The sequence below is a fragment of the Salmo trutta genome, chromosome 4 (assembly GCF_901001165.1).
Source record: "Salmo trutta chromosome 4, fSalTru1.1, whole genome shotgun sequence".
Taxonomy (NCBI): domain Eukaryota; kingdom Metazoa; phylum Chordata; class Actinopteri; order Salmoniformes; family Salmonidae; genus Salmo; species Salmo trutta.
Window position 1 is genome coordinate 66866677 of NC_042960.1, and position 20253 is coordinate 66886929.

General features: G+C 43.8%; 2 protein-coding genes across 2 annotated transcripts in view; both read left to right on the plus strand.

The window, feature by feature from the left end:
- The first annotated feature begins 236 nt into the window (after positions 1 to 236).
- gtf2h1 (general transcription factor IIH, polypeptide 1) lies at positions 237 to 16511 on the plus strand. Its single transcript, XM_029751873.1, has 15 exons — positions 237 to 406; positions 2403 to 2558; positions 4613 to 4805; positions 5202 to 5364; positions 5642 to 5735; positions 6701 to 6850; positions 7128 to 7207; positions 8825 to 8961; positions 9053 to 9140; positions 10602 to 10690; positions 11669 to 11786; positions 11977 to 12067; positions 12191 to 12306; positions 15597 to 15689; positions 16364 to 16511. Exons 2-15 carry the CDS (start codon positions 2405 to 2407, stop codon positions 16448 to 16450), a joined length of 1653 nt encoding a protein of 550 aa, XP_029607733.1. The 5' UTR covers positions 237 to 406; positions 2403 to 2404; the 3' UTR covers positions 16451 to 16511.
- A 2584-nt stretch (positions 16512 to 19095) lies between these two features.
- The window catches only part of hps5 (HPS5 biogenesis of lysosomal organelles complex 2 subunit 2), a 38274-nt gene continuing 37116 nt past the window's right edge, over positions 19096 to 20253 (plus strand). The window contains exon 1 of the mRNA XM_029752058.1: positions 19096 to 19260. The gene's annotated coding sequence lies outside the window, so the exon portion shown is untranslated. The remainder of the gene's footprint in view (positions 19261 to 20253) is intronic.

Genomic DNA, 20253 nt, shown 5'->3' on the forward strand with positions numbered 1-20253 from the left:
TTCTATACGGATGTTATTGAATGTAACCAACTGGCTACCTACCTGTCATTTCCAGAGATCCTCTCACTGACAGTCATAAAATAAATCTAAATTTTGTTTTGCCAATTATATTTTCATGAATGTGTCTCTCATTTCAAGATGTAGCTAATATTCACCTAAATATACTGAAACTATAGATAGCATTTTTAGCCGGACATATTTTTAGACTTCGCTTGTTGCTCCACCGGAGGAATTTGAATGTTGCACAACTTGGCAGCCGTATCGATGGAGGAGCACAAAGTACAAGTGGGCACAGTTTTATCATAAATATCGCGTTTAAATAACAATTGCACTTAAATAAATTGTATGCTTCACATCGGCACAACACGAAACCAATATATCAACTGCAACAGCGTTGGAGTTTGAGGTAATTATGATTGTTTTAGCTAACGTTACATGGACTTTTCTTGACAAGTCTGTCTCCGCGGCTGAGTTAGCCAGCTCGCTACCTAGCTTGTTAGCATTAGCAAGCTCAACAGCCGATACTCTGTCCGGTTTTGATGTGCTAAAATGTGCATATTCTAAGCATTTTTAACTAACAGCTGGTTAGTTGGGTGTGGTTGCAACATAGTGTAAGGGTGTCCAATTAAAAACGCATCTTTTGACCAATGGGTCAAATACGTTAATTGTGTAGATGACACTCTAAGAAAACCAATGATGCAAACATGTCTCTCATAATCTGTTAAACAGTTGGAGTTTTTTTTAACCTTTTTTTGTAGGATGACTAGAATTAGGATGACTACATCAATGGAGGCCAGAGAAAAAAGTGGTAAAAATATCTGGAAAATTGCATCGCGTCAGTTTGGCTGGATTCTGTGCAATAATTAGAGTAAGGCTAGTGGCTACCTGGCAGGCGCACTTTCCCGTTGGTATAGTCATCTTTCTAATCGAATCCGCAGGACATAAGACGATTATAGAGGTAAAATAAACAGGTAGTATTTATATATTTTAGTATACGGTTTATATATTAATTCGAAATTCCTGTTATTTTTCCGAAGATTACTCAACAAAACAATCCTGTCTCTGAAATGTAAACGGAGCACTGAACTTATAACGTTACCAAGCATTTTATATTTAATTCAGCTCGTGTCATGCTAATTTAGGTGTTTTGCGACTCGCGGAAACAACTTTGAAGACGACAAAGTGGAAAATCCTCAAGTTTTTACGAGCAACCTGCATAAGAAACCTGCGTCGATGTCAACAGTCACGGGTGTAACGTTACTAGGTTATGAAATCCGACTTTTTGGATAAAATGCTAATGATATCTTAGAGAAAGTCCCCACTGAATGATTCAGAACATTTGAATGATATTTGTTATAAAATACCAAGACAAAGAAAAGTGACATTTCGTCACCATAGCGTGTTTTAACCCACTGGACACTACATAGTGTTATAGCGCAGACTTTCTAAACCCAGAGGTGTAACATCGCGAGAACCGGGAACTCAAAACAGACCTGGACGGGTTTTGTGAAGTCAATGAGAGAAGTTAATTATTATTTTCTTTATCCCATAGTTGTTAATTTTCTCAATCTAAAAAGGCACAACCAAGATTCGAGCCAATGGCTTAAGTATCAATCAAATTGACGGTACAGTTGAAACTGGGGTTCATCTGTGAAGATAACTTCTCCAGCATGCCAGTGGTCATCGAAGGTGGGCATTTGCCCACTGAAGTCAGTTACGATGCCAAACTGCAGTCAGGTTAAGACCCTGGTGAGGACGACGAGCATGCAGATGAGCTTTTCGGAGACAGTTTGTGCAGATATTCTTCAATTGTCCGGGTGGCTGGTCATACAATCCCGCAGGTGAAGAAGCCAGGTGTGGAGATCCTGAGCTGGCAGGTTTACACGTGGTCTGGGGTTGAGGCCTTTTTGACATACTGCCAAATTCTCTAAAATGACTTGTGGTAGAGAAATAACATTCAATTCTCTGGCAATGGCTTTGGTGGATATCCCTGCAGTCAACATGCCAAATGCACGCTCCCTCAACTTGAGACATCTGTGGCATTGTGTTGTGTGAGACAACTGCACATTTTAGAGTGGCCTTTTATTGTCCCCAGCACAAGGTGCTCCTGTGTAATGATCATGCTATTTAATCAGATTCTTGATATGCCACACCTGTCAGGTGGATGGATTATCTTGGCAAAGGAGAAATGCTCACAAACAGGGATGTAAAGAAATTGGTGTACAACATTTTAGAGAAATATACTTTTTGTGCATATGGAGCATTTCTGGGGTCTTTTATTTCAGCTCACGATACATGAGACCAACACGTTACATGTTGTGTTTATATTTTTGTTCAGTGTATATATAGATCTTTACCTTACCACTAATATTCATATTCTACCCCTCTTCTCTCCCTCGCAGCCATGGCAGCGTTGTCGGAGGAGGTGCTGCTGGTGGTGAAGAGGGTCCGACAGAGGAAGCAGGATGGGACCCTATACCTGATGGCAGAGCGGATAGCCTGGGGACCAGAGGGGAAAGACCGTTTCACCGTCAGCCACCTGTATGCTGACATACGCTGTAAGTGCTGAGTACCAGGCTACCGGCAGGACATCTCACACAACACTTTGGCTTGGCTCAGTGTTGTGAAAGTCTATCTGTACTGGATACACACCCAGCATGGTTTCTGATTGATTTATTTCACCTTTATTTAACCAGGAAGGCTAGTTGAGAACAAGTTCTCATTTACATCTGCAACCTGGCCAAGATAAAGCAAAGCAGTTCGACACAAACAACAAAGAGTTACACATGGAATAAACAAAACATACTGTCAATAATACAGTAGAAAAAGTCTATATACAGTGTGTGCAAATGAGGTAAGGCAATAAATAGGCCATGGTGGCAAAGTAATTACAATATACCAATTAAACACTGGAGTGATAGATGTGCAGAGGATGAATGTGCAAGTAGAGATACTGGAGTGCAAAGGAGCAAGATAAATAAATACAGTATGGGGATGTGGTAGGTAGATAGATGGGCTGTTTACAGATGGGCTATGTGCAGTGATCTGTGAGCTCCTCTGACAGCTGGTGCTTAAAGCTCGTGAGGGAGATATGAGTCTCCAGCTTCAGAGATTTTTGCAGTTCGTTCCAGTCATTGGCAGCAGAGACCTGGAAGGAAAGGCGGCCAAAGGAGGAATTTGGGGGTGACCAGTGAGATATACCTGCTGAAGCGCGTGCTGCTATGGTGACCAGTGAGCTGAGATAAGGCGGGGCTTTACCTAGCAAAGACTTGTAGATGACCTGGAGCCAGTGGGTTTGGCGACGAGTATGAAGCGAGGGCCAGCTAACGAGAGCGTACAGGTCGCAGTGGTGGGTAGTATATGGGGCTTTGGTGACAAAACGGATGGCACTGTGATAGACTGCATCCAATTTGCTGAGTAGAGTGTTGGAGGCTATTTTGTAGATGACATCGTCGAGGATCGGTAGGATGGTCAGTTTTACGAGGGTATGTTTGGCACCATGAGTGAAGGATGCTTTGTTGCGAAATAGAAAGCCGATTCTAGATTACATTTTGGATTGGAGATGCTTAATGTGAGTCTGGAAGGAGAGTTTACAGTCTAGCCAGACACCTAGGTATTTGTAGTTGTCCACATATTCAAAGTCAGAACTGTCCAGAGTAGTGATGCTGGATGGGCGGGCAGGTGCAGGCAGCGATCGGTTGAAGAGCATGCATTTAGTTTTACTTGCGTTTAAGAGCAGTTGGAGGCCACGGAAGGAGAGTTGTATGGCATTATTAGCTCGTCTGGAGGTTAGTTAAGTGTCCAAAGAAGGACCAGAAGTATACAGAATGGTGTCGTTTGCGTAGAGGTGGATCAGAGAATCACCAGCAGCAGGAGCGACATCATTGATGTATACAGAGAAGAGTCGGCCCAAGAATTGAACCCTGTGGTACCCCCATAGAGACTGCCAGAGGTCCGGACAACAGGCCCTCTGATTTGACACACTGAACTCTATCAGAGAAGTAGTTTGTGAACCAGGCGAGGCAGTCATTTGAGAAACCAAGGCTGTTGACTCTGCCGATAAGAATGTGGTGATTCTTGGCCTTGGCCAGGTCGATGAATATTTTGGCTTTCGAAGACCTTAGAAAGGCAGGGTGGGATAGATATAGGTCTGTAGCAGTTTGGGTCTCGAGTGTCTCCCATGACCGCGGCAGCTTTCCAATCTCAGACGATACGAAAGAGAGGTTGAACAGGCTAGTAATAGGGGTTGCAACAATTGCGGCGGATAATTTTAGAAGGAGAGGGTCCAGATTGTCTAGTCCTGCTGATTTGTAGGGGTCCAGATTTTGCAGCGCTTTAAGAATATCAGCTATCTGGATTTGGGTGAAGGAGAAATGGAGGAGGCTTGGGCGAGTTGCTGTGGGGGGTGCCAGGGCAGTTGACCGGGGTAGGGGTAGCCAGGTGGAAAGCATGGCCAGCTATGATGCTGGAAAGGACAATGTGGAAATAACATTTAAGCACAGTACTGTGAAAAAGGGGTAACGAGGTTCCTTGTTATGAATGATTGTGTTGATGGTTTAGATGATTAGTAGTAAGACCTAAGCCTTTTTTCTTCTCCCAACCCCCTGTGAAGGTCAGAAGATCAGCCCAGATGGCAAGGCCAAGATTCAGCTGCAGTTGGTCCTACACACAGGGGAGAGCACCAACCTCCACTTTTCCAATGAGAGCACTGCCCTGAAAGACCGCGATGCAGTCAAGGACCTCCTCCAGCAGCTGTTGCCCAAGTTCAAGAAGAGGGCTAACAAGGAATTGGAAGAGAAGAACAGGTGAGGAACAAATTACATGGATCCCCTTAACTTTCTCGGTCACTGTGAAGTATTCACCAGAAACCAAACGTAACCGAACAGGTAGGGACTTACCTGAATTTGTCCATTAGAAATACTTGTGTTCGTTGCAAAACATTTTTGCAATGTTGTACGATTAATGAATACACCCTAGATCTCCATAGTTTCAACATCACGGGAAAGATTCCAGCACAATACCACTTATCCTTAACTAGATTGCAAAAGAAAATGTCAGCTAATATTTACTTTTGCTTACTCTTAGAACGTTGTGATCATGATTTCTGACTAGAATATCTTATTGACTTGACTGTGTGTGTGTGCTAAGTGAATAACCAACCGAAAGGCTGTTGGTGATGTATTGTTTTATCCTCTTTCTAGAATGTTACAGGAAGATCCGGTGCTGTTCCAGTTGTACAAGGATCTGGTGGTCTGTCAGGTGATCAGCGCTGAGGAGTTCTGGGCCAATCGGCTGAGCATAAACAACGTGGATCACTCCCTCTCCAACAACAAGCAGGAAGTTGGCATCTCGGCAGCCTTCCTGGTGAGCTCAGCAATAATGTCTGTGTCCCAAATGGCACCCTAATTCCCCCATGGGTTTAACACATAGTAGTGCACTATAAAGGGAATGGGGTGCCATTTTGGACAAAGCTGATGTTTCCCATGGTCAAACTGTCCCAGTGTCCTGTATCTGCCTGTCTTGCCCATGGTGACACCAATCGAATGCTTTCAAATGCGCAGGGACTACTGCACAATTCTGGAGAAAACACAGATTTTTTGGGTAACGGGTTGTGGATGGATAAAGCCCTTTGTTATTTCAGGCGGACATCCGGCCCCAGACAGATGGCTGTAACGGCCTTAGATACAACCTTACCTCTGACATTATCGAGTCAATCTTCAGAACGTACCCTGCAGGTAAGACACCTCGGGTTCTCTGTCATGGAATCCAATGGGAAGAGTTGAAAACGATGTTGTCACTTCACCTATTTGGTGGTCGACCTGTAATGATTGGTCGTGCATGCTAGATGGGACTTTGGGCCATGTTGGAATACCTTTCCAGTAAATGTATGCATGCGTGACTAAGTTGCTTTGGATAAAAGCGTCTGCTAAATTGCATATAATTACATTTATATTATATACACTGAGTGTACAAAACATTAGGATATTCCTAATATTCAGTTGCACCCCATTTTGCTCTCAGAACAGCCTCAATTCGTCAGGTCATGGACTCTACAAGGTGTCGAAAGTGTTCCACAGGGATGTTGACTCCAATGCTTCCCACAGTTGTGTCAAGTTGGCCTGATGTCCTTTGGGTTGTTGACCATTCTTGGTACACACTGGAAACTGTTGAGCGACAACCCAGCAGCGTTGTTGTTCTTGACCCACTCAAACCGGTGCACCTGGCACCTATTACCATACCCTGTTCAAAGGCACTTAAATCTTTTGTCTTGCCCATTCACTTCCTGAATGGCGCGCACACACACACACACACAATCTGTCTCAATTGTCTCGAGCCTTATAAATCCTTCATTAACCTGTCTCTTCCCCTTCTTCTACACTGATTTGAAGTGGATTTAACAAGTGACATCAATAAGGGGTCATAGCTTTCACCTGGTCAGTCTGTCATGGAAAAAGCAGGTGTTACTAATGTGTTGTGCACTCTGTGTATGTAACCTTCGAATGCAGCCTTCTTCACTTCCTTGGTTATCCCTGATCAGTAAAATGATTGGATAAGGGAAGGTACCCAACCAGATCAGTGACTACATAAAATAAGGAGGAAGGATGTATTTTTATGTATTCAAACAGGGCCATGTTTTTTTTGCATCACACCAGTGTCCTATCTTGTCCTGTCATTGACAAACTTAAACGTTTCCTTCCAGTGAAACAGAAGTATGGTGAGAACGTTCCTCATAACATGACAGAGAAGGAGTTCTGGACGCGGTTCTTCCAGTCCCACTACTTCCACCGAGACCGCATCAACACGGGCCTTCAGGACATCTTCTCCGAGTGTGCAAAGCAGGACGAGAAGGGTACAAACACTTCTCACTTGGAGGAGAGCAGTCAATGGGCTTATAGTCTTCTGGTTCAGAAGGTTATCTTATTTTTGTTCATAGAGATAAGGGACTGTCTACTCACTCACTGGATTGGATTTGTTTTTGTTTTTGTCCAGCTCCTTTTATTATATTAGTTGTGTGTGTAAAGCCTCTACCATCTACACCTAAAGCATACTGCAAGGGAGTGATACCAATATAATGATGCTGTAATGATTAGTGTCAGTTAAATGCTTTGCCTTTCCATATTCTGCAGGCCTGAAGTCCATGGTGTTCCAAGGAGTGAAGAACCCAATGGTGGACCTACTGTCACTGGAGGACAAGTCGTTAGATGAGGTGATGATATGGTATTGGGCACTTTACATCATTAGGAACCAAAAAGGATCTACCTGAATTCGTCCAAAAGAAACTCTTGATTTTTGCAAATGAATACATCCCTACAATTTACAATCCAGGGTTTCTGCAAGCAGATTAGTCTCAACTTGCTCAATTTCTGCATTATTTATTACATTTTACATTTTAGTCATTTAGCAGACGCTCTTATCCAGAGCGACTTACAGTAGTGAATGCATACATTTCATACATTTTTTATTTTTTCCCCCGTACTGGTCCCCCGTGGGAATCGAACCCACAACCCTGGCGTTGCAAACACCATGCTTTAACAACTGAGCCACACAGTTTAGTTAATGATTTGTCCCAAATACAAAGCTTTTATTTTTTGAAATCTTTAGGACTAACCTTTTTGTTGGCACCCATTCTGAAACTGCCTGCAGCTCTTTGTTAATTGTTAGTCAATGAAGTTGCTGTGGTAGCTGACGTGTATAGTGTTGAGTCACCGGCATACATAGACACACAGGCTTTACTCAGAGCCAGTGGCAGGCCGGTCATTGGGGAAGATTTTAAAAAGTACGGGGCCTAGACAGCTGCCCTGTGGAATGCCTGACTCTACCTGGATTTTTCAGGAGAGGCTTCCGTTAAAGGACACCCTCTGTGTTCTGTTAGACAGGTAACAGAACACATATCTGTTTCACTCTTTTGTGCCGTTTTCACAACCCAGCTTATAATCTTGGGACGCCACAAAATCCAGGTGGTATTTTGTTGAATGTCGGCGAGGTTGTGAGCATTCATTCACCTTCTATTGCTGCCTGCCAGCTCACCTCCAATTCTTAACCTTTACCCTCCAATTCATAACCTTTGGGCCTCCCGAGAGGTGCAGTGGTCTAAGGCACTGCATCGCAGTGCTAGCTGTGCCACTAGAGATCATGGTTAGAGTCCAGACTCTGTCGCGACCGGGAGACCCATGGGGCGGTATGCAATTGGCCCAGCGTCGTCTGGGTTAGGGGAGGGTTTGGCCGGCAGGGATGTCCTTGTCCCATCGTGCTCTAGCGTCTCCTGTGGCGGGCCGGGTGCGATGCACGCTGACACGGTTGCCAGGTGTACGGTGTTTCTTCAGACATATTGGTGCGGTTGGGTTCCGGGTTTAGTGAGCGTTGTCAAGAAGCGGTGTGGTTTGCTTGGGTTGTGTTTCAGAGGATGCGTGGCTCTCGACCTTCGCCTCTCCGGAGTCTCATCGCTGCAACTCCCGTACAGACAAGACTGTAACTACCAATTGGAAACCTCGAAAAAGGGGCAAAAAATAATAATCCTTAATCATAAGGTGGGAAACAGTTGGTCCTCTGTGGCTCTATTGGTAGAGCAAGGTGTTGGTAGAGCAAGGGCTGTGGGTTTGATCCCCGCTGGTGCCACCATATGTAAAATGTATGCGCATATGACCAGGTGGCTTTGGATAAAAGCTTCTGCTAATGGTTTATTATATTATTCAGTATGTTCTCTCTCCAGGGTTATGGGACTAACTCCACCTTCTACGTCCAACACTAATCACTGTTCTCTCTCCAGGGTTATGGGACTAACTCCACCTTCTACGTCCAACACTAATCACTGTTCTCTCTCCAGGGTTATGGGTCTAACTCCACAGCACCGTCTACGTCCAACAGTAACAAGACCGTGAAGGAGAACAGTAACTCTGCCATAATCAAGAGGTTCAACCACCACAGTACCATGGTGCTGGCAGCAGGCTCCGGAAAGAAAGCGTGAGTTGACGATTGAGTACATTCTGAAAAGTGATCTTCTCTGCGTTTTCACTGCAGACCCGTGTGCTAACCTAGCGGTCTGTCTTCATAGGGATGCTCCTAACGGTCAGGCCTGTGAGACTAGCAGTACAGATGGAAACTCTAGGGATTCAGACTTCTTCCAACCACCCATTAAGAAGGTATGATAATATCTCTGTTATTGTGAAAGCAAATCATACATGATAAAGGCTTTTTTTAAGCGCTGAGCTTTATAAATATACTGAACAAAAATATAAATGCAACATGCAACAATTTTCACAAGATTTTACTGAGTTACAGTTCATAGAAGGAAATCAGTCAATTGAAATAAATTAATTAGGCCCAAATCTATTGATTTCACTTGACTGGGAATACAGATACCTTAATTATTTATTTTTAAGTAGGGGTGTGGATCAGAACCATCATTTGCCTCATGCAGTGCATCATATCTCCTTCGCATAGATTGATCAGGCTGTTGCTTGATCAGGCTGTTGCTTGATCAGGCTGTTGCTTGATCAGGCTGTTGCTTGTGGAATGTTTTTCCACTCCTCTTCAATGGCTGGGCGAAGTTGCTGGATATTGGCGGGAACTGGAACGTGCTGTTGTACACATCGATCCAGAGCATCCCAAACATGCTCAATGGGTGACATGTCTGAGTATGCAGGCCATGGAAGAACTGGGACATTTTCAGCTTCCAGGAATTGTGTTCAGATCCTTGTGACATGGGGCCGTGCATTATCATGCTGAAACATGAGATGATGGCGGCAGATGAATGGCACAACAACGGGCCTCAAGATCTCGTCACGGTATCTCTGTGCATTCAAATTGGAATCAATAAAATGCAATTGTGTTCGTTGTCGGTAGCTTATTCCTTCCTATACCATAACCCCACTGCCACCATTGGGCACTCTGTTCACAATGTTGATATCAAAAAACTGCCCCCTGTTAGACGTACTGCCAAATTCTCTAAAAAGACACTGGAGGCGGCTTATGGTAGAGAAATTAACATTAAATTCTCTGGCAACAGCTCTGGTGGATATTCCTCCAGTCAGCATGCCAATTGCATGCTCCCTCAACTTGAGACAGCTGTGGCGTTGTGTGACACAACTGCAAAAAAAATGTGTGGCCTTTTATTGTCCCCAGCACAAGCTGCACCTGTGTAATGATCATGTTGTTTATTCCGCTTCTTGTTATGCCACACCTGTCAAATGGATTGATTTATCTTAGCAAAGGAGAAAATGTTCTCAGAGGGATGTAAACAAATTTGTGCACAACGTTTCAAAGAAATAAGCCTTTTTGTGAAAATGGCAAATTTGTGGGATCTTTTATTTCAGCTCATGAAACATGGGACCAACACTTGTTGCGTTTATATTGTTGTTCAGTGTGTATATATACTGTATTTTCTAGCTGTGAAACATGGGACCAACACTTCACATGTTCTGTTTTAATTTTATTTTCAGTGTACATTATGAGCATTGGCACACAGTAAAACGCATTCATCACTCTGCCCATGCTGCGGCTATAGGCTCTTACCCTTTGTGATGGTACAGAGAGCCATACAATGTGCTTCCTTTCCAAGATGAGTTGGCACTTTTTGTTATTAAAGCTGTGGTGTATTGCAGGTGAAAATACAAGATGTCATAGAGTATGAGGACCTTCATAGGGAGAATGGGATGAAGACAGTTGCTCTGAACCTCAAGAAGTCTGACAGGTGGGTTCTATATCACTGAGTGGGTGCTCTGCTTTCTCTCTGGTGTTGTTGTTCATGGACACCATACTTTGGAACTAGTGTGCCCTGGCTCGGTTTCTCTGGCTCGGGGTTCTCTGGCCCTGGCTCGGGGTTCTCTGGCCCTGGCTCTTTTTTAATTGAATGTATTTAAATAGTCGACTGTGTACTCCAGGAATGGAGTCAAGTCGAATTGAAGCCTGAATTCAGGAAGAAAATTGACATTTCCATTTCAATAATTGGGAAAAAATTATTCAATGATTTCTCAAACATTTCGTTCATTTGAGTTAGTAATGTCTGGAGAGCACGCCGGACGCCCCCACCGCTGAACGATAACTCAAAACTGGAGTCATGATTCTAAAAGCCTCCCGTTCACATGGTCTCCACCATTACTGGAGCTGCCATTACTGGAGCTGCCATTACTGGAGCTGCCATTACTGGAGCTGCCATTACTGGAGCTGAGCTGCCATTTGTGACTGGTTTTGTTTCTACAAAGCTGTGTCCATCATAACATTCGATAATCAATGAATTTCCTTTATTCTTGCACCATGCGATCAATGATCAGTTCTAATCATGTCTTTTTCTTCTCTGTGCTGCCTGCAACATAATCTATTTCTCCTCACGCCAGTGGTTGGTTGGGGGCACGTCACTAATAGGTCACTAAAAATCACTAATACTCTCATTGCTTACTAGGTGTTGTCCAATCAATTTTGTAACCACTCCCTCTTCTAATCAAGGGCTGATTGGGGGAAAAAGCTGTTCAAAAAAGGACATTGTATTATTTCTTTGTACTCCCTGACGAAGGCCATGCAGACGAAACGCCTCTTAAAAAAAAAAAATGTTTTCTTCCATATAACATGCCATACAATTTTTATAATTTGTATTAATTATATGAAGAGTGCCTTGGTCCTTATTTATTTTTGGTAACTCATGGTAATGTTAATTACCTCTCTGTTCTTGCAGGTACTCTCATGGTCCCGTGCCTCTCCTGCCCCAACAGTACACCACCAGTCAAGACATCGTCAACTCTGTCAACTGTATAAAGCATGAAATAGCAAGCTACAAGCCCTGCCTTACTCAGGTTAGATACCCCTCTGTTTCTCCACTAATCTCAGGAAACCCAGAACTAAAAACTTGCGTTATTGCGTCAGAGGCTCAATTTAGGTTCTAGGCAGGAGAGGTTGAAAGATACTAAAGTATGTTTGCTGTTGAAATCAGTTTTTATATTTGTTCTAAAGGTCTTTTTAACAGTCGTAATCCTCCCTTTACAGGTGATGTCCAGCAGTACAGCCAGTTCTGCCATCGCTGCCCTCTCCCCAGGGGGTGTTCTCATGCAGGCATTAGCACAGCAAGCCATTAACCGTGAGTTTACTGATGCCCGTTAGTTCAACTTTATTTACCTAATGAATAGTCCTGTCGGCCCTGCCAGTCAGTCATCAACACAGATGTTCTCCTATGTTACTGCTTCTGTTTCCTTGGTTACAGAGATGGTACCCAACGACGTTCAGGAAGAGCTGAAGCATCTGTACACGGCTGCTGGGGAGCTGCTGAGACACTTCTGGTCCTGTTTTCCTGTCAACACACCTTTCCTGGAAGAGAAGGTGACTACTGCTTGAAGGGGGCAATCTGCAGTTCAAACAATAACAAACCTGCCCACCCCCACCACTGTTTTGATAAACAGTTGAGGAATATTGCTGGAGAAATGTAACCACTCTCTCAAATCCATTGACCATCCATCTACTGCAACCCTCAGTCTACAATCGCGTGGGTTGTCAGTACAGCGGACGCCGAGTACCGCGTCGGTCTGCGGACCTCAAACCGATCAGAATGTAGCATGCATTGGTCAGAAAATCGATTCAAACATTAGGAATTTGCAGATTCACTAATGTTTTGTTCATATTACTTTTTTTTTTTTTTGTATCTTCCGAAAATGCCTAATCTTTTGTGACAGCTGGCGCGTCCCCTCCATCGGTGTGGAACTAAGCATTTAACTGTGTTGTCATTGATCTACAAGTCATTTTGCAAGCCGATCAACCCAAGGCAATATCAGTAGCCTAATCTAACTGTGCAAAGTGCTCAGCATCGCGAGGTAGACAGCCTGATCTTACACATCTCCACTGTACCTTCAGCATTCAGAATGGCTGAAAAAAGAAAGCGTATTTTACTTAAGTAAAAGTAGCTCAGTTACCTGGAGAGACAATTAATCTGGCTGTAGGTTACCTGCTGAACGGGGCTTACAATAGATTTTATTTTATTTATTGAGGTTCACCATCAGCAATCGTTTTGGTATTTTTTGCTTTAAACAATCGATGTATATGGTCATTTTTAGATGTACATGGTAAAGTTGATCATTTTCATAACGAGGACAGCGATCACTTTGCGAGGTGCGCTGTATGACCAAAACGAGAGGAGAAAAGATCAGTGAACTTCCAAACGGTTAAATCCATTCTGTTTTGAGATGGGTGGTGAAGTCAAAGATGGGTTATAAACTCAGTGGTCATTTCATTAGGTACACACATCTAGAACCGTGTCGGACCTCCCCCTTTAGCCTCCAGAACAGCCTGAATTCTTTGGGGTGTGGAAACGTTGATCAATTGTTATCAAGGGACCTAACGTGTTCCAGGAAATCATTACCCACACCGTTACACCACCAGCCTGTACCGTTGACACCAGGCAGGACGGATCCATGGACTCATGCTGCTTCTGCAAATCCTGACTTTGCCATCAGCATGACGCAACAGGAACTGGTATCTGTCGGTCCAGGCAATGTTTTTCCACTCATTTGTGCGGTGTTGGTGATGGCGTGCCCACTGGAGCCACTTCTTCTTGTTTTTAGCTGATAGGAGTGAAACCCGTTGTGGTTGTCTGCTGTAATAACCATCCCTGACAAGGACCGTCGAGTTGTGTTTTCTGAGATGCTGTTCTACACACCACTGTTGTACTGTACCTTAATGTGTCTGTTTGTGGCTCGCCTGTTAGCTTGCATGATTCTTGCCATTCTCCTTCCACCTCTCATCAACAAGCTGTTTTTCACCCACAGGACTGCCGCTGACTGGATGTTTTTTTGTTTGTCTCACCGTTCTCAGTAAACCCTAGACACTGTCGTGCGTGAAAAGCCCAGGAGACCAGCTGTTTCTGAGATACTGGAACCGGTGCATCATACAGCGCTCGGTCACTTAGGTCACTCGTTTTGCCCATTCCAACATTCAATCAAACAGTAACTGGATGCTTGTCTGCCTGCTTTATATAGCAAACCACGGCCACGTGACTCGCTGTAGGAGCAAACTATTTTTTGTGTACGGGGTGGTGTACCTAATAAACTGCCCATTGAGTGTATGTATAGTCATTGGCTATGTAATAAGTCATTTATAAACTATAAATATTGATATATTTACTAGCGTAAAAACTTAATCTGCAAAAATGACAAGTTAATTAGTGGGTGATGGTGATTTCAGAACCAAAGTGGGGGGGACAAAAAACAGGCTACATTGACACTGATAGTGGTAGTGGTAGATGTCTAGTCTCCCTTATGGCTCTAATCTGGTAGTGGTAGATGTCTAGTCTCCCTTATGGCTCTAATCTGGTAGTGGTAGATGTCTAGTCTCCCTTATGGCTCTAATCTGGTAGTGGTAGATGTCTAGTCTCCCTTATGGCTCTAATCTGGTAGTGGTAGATGTCTAGTCTCCCTTATGGCTCTAATCTGGTAGTGGTAGATGTCTAGTCTCCCTTATGGCTCTAATCTGGTAGTGGTAGATGTCTAGTCTCCCTTATGGCTCTAATCTGGTAGTGGTAGATGTCTAGTCTCCCTTATGGCTCTAATCTGGTAGTGGTAGATGTCTAGTCTCCCTTATGGCTCTAATCTGGTAGTGGTAGATGTCTAGTCTCCCTTATGGCTCTAATCTGGTAGTGGTAGTGGGGTGGTAGATGTCTAGTCTCCATTATGGCTCTAATCTGGTAGTGGTAGATGTCTAGTCTCCTTTATGGCTCCAATCTGGTAGTGGTAGATGTCTAGTCTCCTTTATGGCTCAGATCAGGTGCCTACATAGTACATACATCATTTACACGCAGTCTCACACACAGCCTGCTCAGACAGATCCAGCCCCCCCCCCCACACACACAGCCTGCTCAGACAGAACCAGCCCCCACACACACAGCCTGCTCAGACAGAACCAGCCCCCCCACACACACACACACACACACACACACAGCCTGCTCAGACAGAACCAGCCCCCACACACACACAGCCTGCTCAGACAGAACCAGCCCCCCCCCACACACACACACACACACACACACAGCCTCCTCAGACAGAACCAGCCCCCCCACACACACACACACAGCCTGCTCAGACAGAACCAGCCCACACACACACACACACACACACACACACACACAGCCTGCTCAGACAGAACCAGCCCCCACACACACACAGCCTGCTCAGACAGAACCAGCCCACACACACACAGCCTGCTCATTTGGATCCAGCTCATCAGCTCCAACGGCAGCAGATTTGAATGTAGAATGGAAAATGTATGTGTTTACGCAACAAATGTTAGCGCATCGAATCGTATCACAACCAATTCGTTCTCTAATCAAACCGAATCGCACCAAATTGTTGATAACTAAAACGTATCGTTCCTGTATCGGAGCCCGTGTGTCTAGATGCGTATCGTATCATCTTGAAAGAGAAAGATGCATCTAATCTGCATCACATCCCTCGTCTGTCGTTGCATCCATGGATGCAATCTATGAATTTGAGAGGAGTTTGTCTTACTACCCTTTCTATCATCTCTATAGCAACAAGTGAAGGCTATTTTGCAGGGCGGGGGAAAAAAACATTTTGACTCTGTCGCCGTTGACGCTCACATGTCTTTTACCCTGTGTGTGTCAGGTGGTAAAGATGAGGTCCAACCTGGAGAGATTCCAGATGACCAAGCTCCGCCCCTTCCAGGAGAAAGTCCAGCGTCAATACCTGAGTACTAACGTAAGGCCCCACCTAGAGACTCGTTATTTATATTGGGTAGCTAATAGTGGCCCCACCTAGAGACTCGTTATTTATATTGGGTGGGTAGCTAATAGTGGCCCCACCTAGAGACTCGTTATTTATATTGGGTGGGTAGCTAATAGTGGGCCCACCTAGAGACGCGTTATTTATATTGGGTGGGTAGCTAATAGTGGCCCCACCTAGAGACTCGTTATTTATATTGGGTAGCTAATAGTGGCCCCACCTAGAGACTCGTTATTTATATTGGGTAGCTAATAGTGGCCCCACCTAGAGACTCGTTATTTATATTGGGTAGCTAATAGTGGCAGAGTTTGTAGAGGTCCTGTCTGGATCAGTTGGTGGAGAACTGTGCTTGCAATGTCAGGATTGTGTGTTCGATTCCCACTGGGGCCACCTTTACGAAACTGTATGCATGCATAACTAAGTCGCTTTGGATAAAAGTGTCTGGTAAATATTATATATAATACTATAGACTACCCTTTTCAAAGAGAACCTTGCATACTGTCTACAGAGGGTGTCTATCTGTAACCCTTGTGAAAGCACCTTGCATACTGTCTATGGAGGTTGTTTTTACCTGTAACCCTTGTGAGAGCTCCAGCACATTATTTCTTCATCTCAGAATATGATGCCTTTGTTTTAAATCTCTCCTACAGCTTACTGGTCACCTTGAGGACATGCTTCAGATGGCCTACAATAAATTCCACGCCTGGCAAACACGTCGGATGATGAGGAAAACCTGAGAGGGGAGAAACGCATGGCTTTATCAGAGAGGATGGAAAGAAGAGCAAGATGACAAAGAAAGAATGAATGAGTACAAGATGGATGGACAGACCTTATTCTACCTACCAGGCTGCTGTGTCAGAGGAGAGACAGACGGCGTAGTCCCCCCCGGGGGTGAGATGAAGATTCAGACGGGTGCTGCTGTTAGCCTGCTAAAACCCCACAGGTCCAGCAGACACACACTGACACACTCACTGGGTCTCAATCACAAATTACTCTTATTAGTTTCTTTGTTTCTTTGCGTTTTCCTCCGTGAATGGGATTCATGGGAAGATGTTGGGGTCATGACTCTCCGCTGTAAGGTTTGAACAAACATAGGCAAACTTCTTTTTTTCTTTTTTTTTTAAATTTGTATAAAACGACCAAACTTCAGACGGGAAGTCAAAAAGGAACTCAGGAACTGAACAGACTATGTTAAATAACATTACATTTTTATAAGCAAAAGGACTGTGTGATGTGAAGCTTAACTTAATGTGAGATGCTCTCAGTACAGAGACTGAAAGATGGAGAGCTCAGTACAGATACCACGCCCTTTCTCCAGTCCTCCCAGGCCTTTTTCCGGGAGCTGAGGACGGGTCCAGGGAACCTGTCTGTACAGTGGAGGGAGGGAGGGAGGGAGGGAGGGAGGGAGGCAGGCAGGCGGGCGGGCAGGCAACTGAATATCGCAATACTGTAAAGACATTTGTCTACTGTATGGCTACGTCCCATAGGGCACGCTATTCCCTAGACGGCGCACAGCATTTGACAAGGGCCCTCAGAGCCCAATTGGCCCTAGGTCAAAAGTAGTGCACTGTATAGGGAATAGGGTGCTATTTGAGATGGTGACTCTGCCCCCAAATCACACTTTAAAACTGCACTGGTATGTAATGTCTGTTCTGTTTCTAGCTGCACTGAAGACAAACTGTCTGGATGTTACTCAAACATTAAAGTGAAATATATTCATGTTTTTTTTGTTTGTTTATTCTGTCTTGACTGGTTTTAGCTTGTTTCTTTGTGTGTTTTAGTAGTTGGTGAGGCTGTTGTATTTGATCTATGGGTGGAAGGTGTAGGATGATGTTGCCCCTAGACACCGATCTGAGGTCATATTTGCTGAACCCCACTAATGGTTTAAGGTTAGGGGAAGCTGATCCTAGATCTGTACCTAGGGGGGAAACTACACCCCAGAGCTGTGTTAAACCAGAATAATTACGTCAGTGGTGTTGTCAAAAATTCTTCAGAAATGCCCATCTGTCAGAATGAAGACTATACAGTAGGCTCTCTATCGTAGCCCGGGTTATACCAGAGTGAATGTGCTAATTGTGTTCAGTCTGGTAGTTTAACCAGACTATAGGCTCTCATCAGGGCCGTATTCACAAACTCTTGAGTAGGAGTGCTGATCTAGGATCAGATGTATTATCTGAGAAAGAAGAAACCCACACGCTGCTCTTTATTAAGCTTCACGTATCTGTCAGAGCAGTGTACGGGTTTCTTTTTTTCTTCACGTTATTCAATTGTTACCATGCACCTGCAAATAAATATCGCTCAGATGTGCGAGTGCCTTTTTGAATTTTGATTCATTATGACCTAAAAAGGCAAACTGATCCTACATCAGCACTACTATTCTGGGAGGCTTTATGAATCAAGAGAAAATAAGCTCTGTAAAGCAGTGTTTTTCTCATGGTGCTTTGCGTTTGGGTTAACATTTGACAGCCTCTTTGTCGTAGAGATGGAACAATATTTTTTTCTCTTATGTTCTTTTTTTTATACCATCTAGCCTGGAAGAATCCAGTCTGTGTAATCATTTCACTCCTTACATCCAAAATGGCAGTCTTGGAAGTTCGAATCCCCGAGCTGACAAGGTACAAATCTGTCATTCTGCCCCTGAACAAGGCAGTTAACCCACTGTTCATTGAAAATAAGAATTTGTTCTTAACTGACTTGCCTAATTAAATAAAGGTAAAATAAAATTATAAACCCTGGTTAGATTCCAGGCTGTATCACAACCGGCCCGTGATTGGGAGTCCCACGGGTAGACCGTCATTGTAAATAAGAATTTGTTCTTAACTGACTTGCCTAGTTAAATTTAAAAAATAGAATTCCCTACATAGTGCAGTACTTTTGACTGGAGTCCTATGTAGTGCCATTTAAGAAGCAGCCCTATCCTCATCTCATGTTAGTGGGCTATTTTGGTGTGAGCTGCAGAGGATGTCTTGGGCATTTTCTCATGTTTCAATCAATAGAGGGTTGCTAATGGACTGCACCACTAACCCAACACTTGCCTATGAAGTGTGCCTACGCCACTGAAAGTAGTGCACACTCACAGAAGATGCGAGAGAGGGGGGGGGGGGATTCTATTTCCATGAACCTAAAACACAGATTTATTATGAAAGGTCTACATGTATCCTTATACACAGTGAACTAATCAGCCATGTCTTATTCTACACACTGACAAACCATCACGCATGGTTTAAAAAAAAAATGTATCTGACAAACGAATGACCATAGTTACATTCATTTAAAAACTCGTGGATTTAAACATGTAAAATATTTGTTGGGGGGGTACTGAACAGTCTAGTGTAGTGGGGACACACCTCTCTGAAAGACTAGTACCAGTAAATTCAGACTTTTCAGGAAGTGTCCCACCACAACCGCAGGCGGACGAGTCGACGGTTCATTCCAGCTAGGACAGTAAACAACGTTAGTTAGACACACAGCTAAGGACATGAACTGATTAGTAACTTTGTATCACGAAGATTGGATCGCGATTTAAACAGCGGGACTGTAATGCCTGGTAAGTTTGTCACAAAACTAAACAAAAACGATGACCTAGCCGTTAACGTTAGCTCGCTAACTTTCCCAACCCAATGCAAGCGAGACCGCTGGGTTAGCTTGCTAATTAACGTTACCTATCAAACGACAATAACATTTGATAACGGACAACGGTCAATCAGACACAAAGTCGACTATTCAAAACAAATAAACGGAACTTAGTTTACGTTTTTCCACATTTAGATAGCGAAGTTATGCGGTTTTCCACTGTATCGGGGGCTTGTGGAGGCAGAGTCCCGTGATGCCCAGCCGTCGTCGGGATATTTATTTATACTACCTACCGACTCCCAAAGGTTATAAACGCTTTCAAATCAAAAACCAAAACCAGTTACTTTCAGATGGACAACTAAATTCAAGCGCTGTTGACTAAGATATACAATGTAAAGGGAACAAACCTAAGTAGTCAGCAGCAAGTGTTACTTTCATTATCTGACGTTAGCTGTGCCAACTGGCTGCATTGTTGGAATGTGAAAGTTGGTTGTCAAGGTCTTTTACAGTGAGCTCAGATGGTGCTTCAAAGTCATTTAAAGCAAAAACTCTTTTAGCTTAGTTTCAGAGATTAAACTTTTTTTTTTTTTTTTTGCTGATCATACATTTCTCAAAAAGTTTTCTCTAATATGCATTAGTGTTTTTTCCAGTTCCCTTTTTGTTTTTACTGTTGGGGGAAAGTGGAGTCGTGGTGTTTCCATTTGAGAGGAGGATGGTGAGAGTCATATGACAGAAGGCAGCTGAGGGTTGGCTAATACTGGTAGGTCCCCTATAACATCCCTGTTGCGTCGAAACGCAGACGGAATCCAGACAAATTCAACGACAATTATTAAACAATATTCAAAAATGTATTGAACTTAGTAGGAAATAAACCAATGTATTTAACTTATTAGAAAATGCATCAGTGATTCGTATTTTCCTGCAATTCTCTGAAACGGATCAGGAATGCTCCTGTCTGTGTCCGTTA